The sequence below is a fragment of the Populus trichocarpa genome, chromosome 2 (assembly GCF_000002775.5).
Source record: "Populus trichocarpa isolate Nisqually-1 chromosome 2, P.trichocarpa_v4.1, whole genome shotgun sequence".
NCBI lineage: Eukaryota > Viridiplantae > Streptophyta > Magnoliopsida > Malpighiales > Salicaceae > Populus > Populus trichocarpa.
Genome location: NC_037286.2, coordinates 4,897,561 through 4,907,324, shown reverse-complemented (window position 1 = coordinate 4,907,324; position 9,764 = coordinate 4,897,561). Strand labels below are relative to the sequence as shown.

At 33.3% G+C, this 9,764-nt stretch overlaps 1 protein-coding gene across 2 annotated transcripts; it reads left to right on the top strand.

Annotated features, from left to right (window-relative positions):
• Positions 1-238: 238 nt before the first annotated feature.
• Positions 239-2,461, top strand: LOC7466407 (RNA-binding protein 1). 2 transcript variants are annotated; one of them, XM_006386260.3, is made up of 6 exons: positions 239-500; positions 769-896; positions 979-1,273; positions 1,395-1,456; positions 1,539-1,637; positions 2,034-2,197. In XM_006386260.3, exons 1-5 carry the CDS (start codon positions 419-421, stop codon positions 1,596-1,598), a joined length of 627 nt encoding a protein of 208 aa, XP_006386322.1. In that variant the 5' UTR covers positions 239-418; the 3' UTR covers positions 1,599-1,637; positions 2,034-2,197. The 2 variants fall into 2 exon arrangements, with proteins under 2 accessions (XP_006386322.1, XP_002302187.1); XM_002302151.4 differs by having other exon boundaries at positions 240-500; positions 1,556-1,637; positions 2,034-2,461.
• Positions 2,462-9,764: the final 7,303 nt, after the last annotated feature.

The following is a 9,764-nucleotide window of genomic DNA, read 5'->3' as shown; positions in this document are numbered from 1 at the left end:
AAAATATTTTAAACCGCAATCGCTACTACATTTTCAAACACATCTTTGGAGTTTTACTTAATAATACTTAATTAATACTTAATAATCTTTGGACAAGTAAGGCCCGGCCACAGCACATGTAGCGGGCTATTGGGATAGTCGGCCCGAATCTACAATCGTTGGGCCCCGTAGGTAGGATTAATGATCCACGTTCCCCCACCAGACAGAGAGACCTAGTGAATATATAAAAAAAAAAAACAAAACAAAAGGAAAGACAGACGAAGTTAATTCTGTATATTTTTTTTCTCTCCCCCTCGAGACCAATTGTAGGGTTTTGACAAAAATCTCAAAACTCCAAAGAAATCCAAGCCAAAACCTACCCTGTCTGATTAAGAAAACCACAAGAACTCTTCTCTTTCTCACTTTCTGCACATTAACAATGACAGACGGTTACTGGAATCGGCAACAGCCTTCCAATGTCCCTTCCAGCGGCATGCTAAAACGACCTCGTTCCGACTACGGTACGTTCTGCTCTCCCTTCCTTTTGTAATATGCAAAATTTAGAGCGGCAGATTAGGATTACTGTATCTTTTTGTTGGAATTAGATCCATAAATTACTGTTACAATGAAGTATGTTGGAACTATTGGTTGAATTTAAAAATAAATAAATTAATAGAGGTGGTGCCTGCTGTTGCTACTGCTTGGTTGTTTGGTTCGATAATTTGTATGTTGTTGAGAAGTAAGATATAGAAAGAAGTCTCAACGGATTTGATTTTGGGGGTCTTGCAGATATGCCTTCAAGCTATGAGATGCAGAACTATTATCCGCGAGATGTTGATGATGATCGCACTAGGTATGAAACTGTCAAGGACAGCAAGTCTATAGGATCAGCATATGACCGCTACCTTCAGAATGCGGTATGCTTCTTTTCAAACCCTATATATTGTTGTTTTGTTACCCCTCTGTGTATTTGCTGATCTACTCGTCCTTTTTGTGAAGCAAGCTCCTACTTTTGCTTCTAGAGAAGCCAGTGCATTGGGAGGAGCTGGGTTTGGAAGGGGTATTGGTGGTGGAATGAGTGGTCTTCCGATAGCTGATTCTGCTGTAATGACTCGCCCTCGGTCTGCTGGTCTGGACCTGGCATCGAATGGTAGAGATGTTGGTTTTGTTCGTCAGCGACCAGAGGATAGAATTGCTAGGTCAGATCGTGAAATGGCACATCTACCTCCAGATGCTTCCAACACTTTATATGTTGAAGGATTTCCTCCTGACTGCTCAAGGAGGGAAGTAGCACGTATCCTTTTTAATGTTGTAGTGATGTTGAACAATGATGATACCCTTTGTCTTGCTCTTTTTAATAGTTACCAAGGCATTTTTTCCAACTATTATTTATGTTCCTTTACTGGATGTGATAGATATATTTCGACCTTTTGTGGGATATAAAGAAGTTAGACTTGTGAGCAAAGAAGCAAGACAAGTAAGTGGATGAGTTAGAGTACTTTCTCATACTTGGTTTAGTAATCTGATGCTCAAACTGGCTTGTTGGAAAGTGTGACTAGTCTTTCATTGAATGCAGCGTGGTGGAGATCCTATCATCCTTTGTTTTGTTGATTTTGTAAATCCAGAATGTGCAGCAACTGCGATGAGTGCCTTGCAAGGTGATGATTTTGTCTTTTTATCTATCTATAGTGAAACTGATGCTAGGGGTTGGAGGCTTTCTTAATGCAATAATGTCGGCTGCTATTCTACTTTACACTTTTGTAAATGGGTTTGCGTGTGTAAAACTTATCTTATTAACATTTTTTTCTGGCTGTGCACCAATTTACATATTCCTATCACTAAGTTGGTTCTGAAGAAATTCTTGCACGAGAATGATATGTACCATGGCTTTGCTTTTTTTCTCCTTCCTGTAGATGGGTTGGGGGGGGGCTTTTCAGCATCCATCTTGCCACAATAAGATTTGGAATTGCAAATAAAAGTCATTCCATGATAGCAATTTACCCGTACTTGTTTGAAATGTCTGGAGATGCTAACTACATGGATGTAATCCGCAGGTTATAAAGTTGATGAACATGATCCTGATTCTAGGTATTTGAGGCTGCAGTTTTCTCGACACCCAGGCCCAAGATCTGGCCCTATAAGCCGTGGAAGGAGGTGAAAATCCTTGTTGCAGGAACACCTAGCTTTCAATGCAAAACAGTTTCTTAGTTTGCATTCATCCCACCTTTTCAGAGTGTTTATTTAACAATCTATAATCTAGAACTTGCAAGCTAGATTGCTCATCCTGGCTGTACTAGTTATGTATAATCTTGATCTACCAAAATAATGAGGGTTCAATTAATTGCAGGAAATGACTTGGTAGTTTACCGATTTTATTTAGCAGAAAATGTTGTGTGATGATTGTTGAATCTCAAGTCATTTACCTTTGGTGTTGGGAGTTATTTTCTAGCGTTTTGAATCTAATATTTGGAATGTTTAAATACTTGGCTTTTGCTTTATGATTCCATGTAATCCTTGTGTGGTGCAATTGATTGAAGATCCTTCTGGGGATAATTTAAGCATGCTACTCATGTGACAAAAGATGACGAGTGTTCAATTAGGAAATGCTTTAACTAAAATCTTTTTTTAAAAAAATAATTAACTTTAGAACTTCTAGAGACTTGCATGAATGTGGTTTCAGGTTTCATGGCTGCTAATTTGCTGTGTTTTTACGATAAATGCATTGTTTGCTGAGAAGTTGCAACCGTTGCATAGCTATCCTATCTTATCGGTGCAGTCGTTTGGGTAAGTTTAAGCATCTTTTTTTTTTTTGGTAAGGCTATTTACTGTTTGCATTCTTCTTTTTATGCTTGATCTGCTGGCCCTTGCTTTGGACAAGCTCGTCTAGCAAGTTGTGGAAGAGAGATCTTTTCTGTTTGTGTTTCATCTCTCTTCATGTTTATCTGCATGACAGACTGATGAACTTTGTTCATCTGTTCGTTTGGAACTGCATTGACCGGCATTGCATTATAGGTTCGCTATCTTTCCCTGGACAGTTAAGCACACGCTTTTTCGCCTTCCTGTCTACACTGTCACTTCGCTTCAATAATTAGAGCATTTTGCATCCGGCAGAGATGGAATGATTCAGAACTGATACCCTATGATGCTCGGACTCCTATGGCTTTCCCCAAGTACCTGTGGTGTCTGCATGGGTACGAGTATGAAATAAAGTCCGACTCCGCCAGAACTCTGAACACGGCAGTTTTGGTTCGCAGTTACCTGTGCCGTCGCGGGATTGTGTGTGTGTTTTAATGTCTACGCCGTAGATGAAAAAATGAGGAACGAGAAGAAGAAACAACTGGCCGCAAAATTTTTAACGCCATCCCGTTGGATTAATTTCATCTAAAACCTTATTGAAATGAATTTGGGTTTACTTTTAGAATTAATTGGGCCATGAATTAAAGATATTTGGAGTGGGAATTGTGGGCTAGCTTAATATCAAGAAAAAGAACTAGTCTCCAAGAATTTCTGAATATTTTTGTGTGAAGTGAAATAATCTAGATCTCCTGCTAGGTTGGCCTTACCTGCTTTGCAGCTTGCCTTTTCCTCCCCGCTATGAGAACTTCCCTTTCGCCCTTTTCACTTGAAATGAGAACTTCTTTTCCCCCCCGTCATCTAAAGGGTTCGCTTCCCTCTCCTCCCCTGTAATGGCAGCAGCCAATCGGTAGTTTAGACCCTATCATTAGGGATTGCTCCACTTCAACCTTACGAACCCCTGTTATCGCTGCTGCATCCATAATTTAAATACTTCCAAGCTGTGTCTCTCTTCTAAAATCTTAAATTTGACAAGTCCAAATATCTGATATCCATATATGAGTCCGAGCAATATAACTTACACAGCCAACGCCCTCATCAGGATTATTGACCACTTGCTCGTTAACAAAAACTAGAAGACATGTTTTTACAAGTCCCATAGCACTATGGATATGGATTACAATAGTGCTCTGTTTTTTTTCTTCTCCAAATTTTATTTTTTATTTCGCCCTTTATAGGACCGAATTGATGGCTGATTTAATTCAATTTCTTTAGAGAGGGTAAGATTCAAAGATAGAGGATTAAAGTGGAGAAAAAAGCATAGAAAATGGGTGGCTATTTCTAAATTTTCATGGAAAGTTCACTTTGATCCTCTTACTTTTCCAATTGATTTTTTTTTAGTTCCTTTGGTTTTTAAAAATTCAATTTTGATCTAAGACTTCATTTTCATTATTCTTCAGTCTTCCATTTGAGAGTGGAGAGAGAGTCGCTAGATTTCAATTAAAAAAAAATCTCGATTAGCATTGATTCTGGCCATGAAAAAGTTTTAATCTTTGTGTTGGTGAAATTCATTTGACAAGAGAAGTTTCACTATGGTGTTTTTTAGCATTTTTATCGCTTGAGATTGTAGATATGAGCTTGAAAAGATTTTTGAATTTTGATTGATTTTGAGATTTTAAACCAATTTTAAGGTTATTTAAGGTTATAAATTGGTTTATCAAAGTATATAATATGTTTTCCAAGTGTTTTTGAGTCAAAGTTGGTTGAAAATCAAATTTTTAGGTCAAAAAATATTCATGATCTGACTTTCCAATGATCCTTCAGTAGTTAAAAACTGTGCCAGCAAACGATGCATCATTTACACCTTTTTTTTAAAAAACAAATTAAGGATGCATCATTTACACCTTTTTTTTAAAAAACAAATTAAGGATGCATCATTTACACCTTTTTTTTAAAAAACAAATTAAGGGTGCATGGCGCAGCATTTTCCTGTTAGTATGATAAAATTAAAAGGCTTGGCATACAAATATAGGCCATGCGCGTAGGGCCACACGGCACGCCTCTGCCCAACCTATTTTGTTTGTTTTTTTTCCTATTCTCCCCCTAAATGTTTACATATTGACTAAAAAATAGTTTGATTTTTTTTTTTATTGAATATCATTGAAATCCTATTTTTTTTCTTTATATTAGCAAGCGCTCATTTTTACAACTCTTCGTGATTATTCTTTTTAGATTTTATTCTATCACTATTTTCTTTCTTGTTTGATGAAAATTATTTCTTTTATCCGATGTTTTTGCAGCCCTTCATAATGCTTTTGGCTCCTAATAATTTTTTTTTACTCATAATGAAAAATTAAAAATTATTGCTAAAGAAATACGTTGCTAATGGTTATATTTCTTTTTAGTTATCCGATCTACGAACCGAGCCAATGTACTAGTCCATCTCTATTTCATGTTTGTAAATTCCAAAATTTCAACTCAATTGCAAGTCTTAGTCCCCACTCAGGGCTTGCGTTCACCTAAGCAATGGAACCCATTACCCAAATATTGCCGATTTTGCCTCCCAGGCCCATCCTCGTTTATTGGGATCCAATAAACCGACGTACAAAAGACCGAGGTCTGTATGCTGAAAGGAGAGGCCAGGAAGTAAAAATAAAAATGGTTTGCGTTTTTTTTTTTCTGAGTCGACAATTAATTACCACCCTCGGGTTTGTATTAGTGTATGAAAGGAGAAAAAATCCACTTTCAAGATAACGTTAATGTGGTTTAGGATTTGGGTATCTTGGGAATTTAGTTAATTAATCAAATTAATCCATCTAGTGAAGGTGTATTCCCAGCTATTTGCCTAACCAGGCATTATCTTAACCTTCCAATTAATCCTCGGCCTCGAAAGGATAATTTGGTAAGAGTATTACAAATACATAATTACGATGTTCTAAAATACAATATGTTAGAATGAAGTTTTTTCTATTTGAATAATGAATAATTATATTTTCATGTTAATATTTTATTCTTCTTAATTAAGAGAGTGGATGATTAATAGTAGTTTGGTAGGATTCAGAGATCTTTAAATAATAAAATCAGTAATAATACAATAAACAAGAGAAAAAATCTTAAAATCCAAATGGATACGGATACAATCAATCCCTTCCCACCGATTAATGATTTATCACCCTTGCCTTTACAATGAATAATGCTCAAAATTGAATTTTCATATAAAGCGCCAAAATACGTAACCCATCAACAATAAAACAAAGACACGTTTCCATGCATGCATTGAATCTTCATTTTTCGAAAGCATATATGCCTAACCAGGTGTTAAATCTGTTGATTAATCAAAAATATTATATTAAATGCATGTGTTACATCAACGGATAAGTTTTCTTTCCTTGCGAGAGAAAAACGAGAGCGATTAAATTGGTTTCATGTCATGACAGTACTGTATCTCTGTTCGAACTCTGGTGGTTAAACCTAAACGGGTGAATGAAAATGCTCTCTCTCTATCCCAAAGGGTCGACATGGCAATCAGATAAAGAGAATCAATCCATTAATTGTTCTTTCGTAATCACTTTACGTGTCTGCCTATAAGGGGACGTCTCTATGCGAAGAAGAAATTACAAATTAACAAGGAGAAATTAACAGTATGCTTAATTTGTTCGTTTCTTATTCTATTTTTAGAGGGTGCAGCAGCAACCTAGTTCCATCATGCAGTCTATTTTTACAGAAGAAGAAGAGTCTTGTTATAGAAGATGATCATAGCTCTTTTCATTGGTAAAAGTTCTTTTACAAGCTTATAAAGGAAAATAATTTTCTCAAAAACACTTGATTTTTTCCGCCTCCTGTGGTGCTTAATTATCTACGCTTGATTCTATGCATGCCCTTTTCTTCTTCTTGTTTTTCTTTTTGGGAGCAATCTATGGGCATGTGGTTGTATTATTTCACTGGTTTAGAACAATGTAATTGCAATATCAAGTCCTATATCGAGGAGTTCGAACTGCTATGTCTACCAGCAATAAAAAGGAGCCTTGCTGGCAAATTATGGCCAAGTACCAAGCCAGAAACTGATCCCCATTAAGTTACGTTATGGACTCAATTGCTCACAAAGTCACAATCGATCGCTTTCATGTTGAACTACAGGGTGATCGTAATTATTACTATTATATCTATATTATGACGATGAGCGCATTAGTTGAAATAATTCAAGGTATTTGATTAATTAATTGGCAATTAACACTTTCATAGAGTTTAATTTCCACGACCCTTTAATTTGGTGCGAATTTGGAGTTTTGGAGTCTGAACTTAATTAGGTTTCAAGATAGACTCCAGGCTGTTTTGTGGAGTCCTTTTTAGTCATAATGGTCTAAATAACGAAATAGTCATGGTTTAGGTAATGTGCTGTGAATCATTAACAATCTCGATATTATATTTAATTACAAGCTGCATGGATAAGATGAAATTAATTTCATTCTTAATTTGAAAATGAATATTGACTCGTTCAATAACCCGTTAAAGTCTCGACATTATTCTCAAGAGAAAGAAAATAGGAGGAGAAGAAAAGTCTTGGCATAGAAGGCATTTATCATATTATGAACACAAGAAACGTGCTTCGTTGGTATTTTAAAATAAAAAAGATAGAAAGAGGATAGTACGTAGAAATAAAAATATTAAAATAAATATGCTTTTGAAATAATTTTGTAGTGTATATCCCTTTCATCTTAATTGTCTTTATCTTTTCTATAAATAATAATAATAATAATAATAATAATAATAATTAAACACAATTTAATTAAACTGTGATTTATATCGGGTGTTTTATTCAGAAATATATTAAAATAATATTTTTATTATTATTTAAAAATTATTTTTAATATTAGTATATTGAAATAATTCAAAAATATAAAAAAATTAATCAAAAATAAATTTTAAATTTTACTTAACTGTTTGAAAACGCAATACCAATTTGTGGGTAATCTGCGTTTCATCTTCCCATAACACGAACGTACATTTTGAACTTTTATTTATTTTTTATTCACAAAACGTCATGCGCTCCATTTCTCCTCCACAGGCGTTTACTCTTTCACCAACTCTTCCGTACAGATCTGGTGTTTACTTGCTCAAAGGCACGTGAGATGAAGTCGTGGAGTTTAATAACTTTCCTCGCGAAGGACCATCACACATGTATCGGGCCTCCTTTAATTCACGCATCTTTTAAAGGTAGACATTTTCTACATGTATTCTTTTAAAATATTTTGTTCAATTTTTTTTATATTTATTTCTCTTGAAATATTTTACAAAAAAAAATCAATTAAAAATATTTTATAATCAGTTTTCATAAAAATAATTTTAGTTTATAAAATGCTATAAAATATTTCACAAATAATAATTTACTTATAATATCATTTAATTATTTTTATCAACATCAAAACCACCACCTCTTCCTTCTCCAGAGCCTTCTAATTCATCATGATTATCACTCTTTTTTTCCATCATTACTGTTGTTTCATCACTATCTTCTTTTCATTTATTATCATTAAAAAAATATTTTATAAGAATGTAATTTTTAAAATAAATATTAAAAAATATTTTACATAGAATGGTGTTATGGGTACATAGAATAACAATAATATTGCATGTTGTTGTTGTTATTTGAGAGATAAAATTAATTGAAAGGGGTCTTTAATTATCTTTAATTTTGGACTCCAATATATTAAAATGGTCAAAATTGCGACTTTATCTAATCCGAAGTTAATACTTTTTTTCTTGATTAGGTATTTGGATCGAGTAGTATTTTAAGAGTCGGTGATTAAAATAATTCAAGTAGAGAACTGAACGAGACTAATCAAATCTTGAACATGGTCATAGCAAGAATTTTAAATTGGGTTACAGTTTGGTAACACATTAATTAATCCAGAAGGGGTTTTACTTTTGCATTTACCCATTGATCTCTCTCTCTCTCTCTCTCTCTCTCTCTCACACACACACACACACACACACACACACAACACACACACACACACAAAGCAATGATACTAGATATGACTTTTAGATGAATTGAAATTTAGCACAAGTATGAAACCTGATCGGAAGGGAACGCGTGTTTATTCTCTGGGTAGCTATTGTAATGTGAAATTAAAAAAAAATAATCTTTTATTATACACCAAGACATGGATTACAAAAATAAAATGATTATTTTCTTTTTTAAAAAACCCGACAACCTTGGCTTGGTATAAGAGGTAATATGATATTTTTCATATAATTTATTGATCATTTTTAAATATATTTGGATGAATAAATCTTATCACATTTTCCAGCACGATTCAAGATTGTATGAAATTGATTTTTTCTTGTATCTATTTTTTAATTGTTATTTATTTTGTATAAAATAATTTATAAAAATTGATTTTTTTTTAAATTTCACCCTTTATTTTTTATATATATCATATTTGGTTCCCATTATTCTTATTACTATTTTTTAGTTTTTTTTGCGATTTCATCCTTCTCGGTTTTTTTTTTATTATTTTTTAAAACTCATATTTTTTCAATTTCATTATTAAAAAATTATTTTATTAGAGATTAAGCTCTGTAATTTTCTTTTTGTTTTCCATTAGATTTTTTGTTGATTTAGAAAATTATCCAGGTTATCTTACCCTTTAACGTTGAGTTTTTCTTATTTAACCTTTATAGTTTTATTCAATTTGTTTTTTACTGGGTTACTCTAATATCACAGCTAAATTGCAATATTTTTGATGCTGACCCAGGTGGGACTCAGATTGGGTTTTTATTTTTATTTTTTTGGATTGTATTTTTCTCTTCAATTTCATCTTTCAATATTTTATTGCTATAAATTAAGCTTTAAATTTCTTTCATTTTACTTTGTATGTGGTTATCGCATTTTCATTTAATTTTTTTCCATCATTATCAGATAAGATACTTCAATATTTGATTTTAAAAAAATTGATTTTTTTTTAATTTTATTTTTCAGTATTTGATTG

Bases quoted from the DNA above. Each gene is read 5' to 3' on its own strand.
- LOC7466407 (XM_002302151.4), top strand. From the start codon at position 419: ATGACAGACGGTTACTGGAATCGGCAACAGCCTTCCAATGTCCCTTCC. The intron at 501-768 runs GTACGTTCTGCT...GGGGTCTTGCAG, and splicing joins ACGACCTCGTTCCGACTACG to ATATGCCTTCAAGCTATGAG. The intron at 897-978 runs GTATGCTTCTTT...CTTTTTGTGAAG, and splicing joins ACCGCTACCTTCAGAATGCG to CAAGCTCCTACTTTTGCTTC.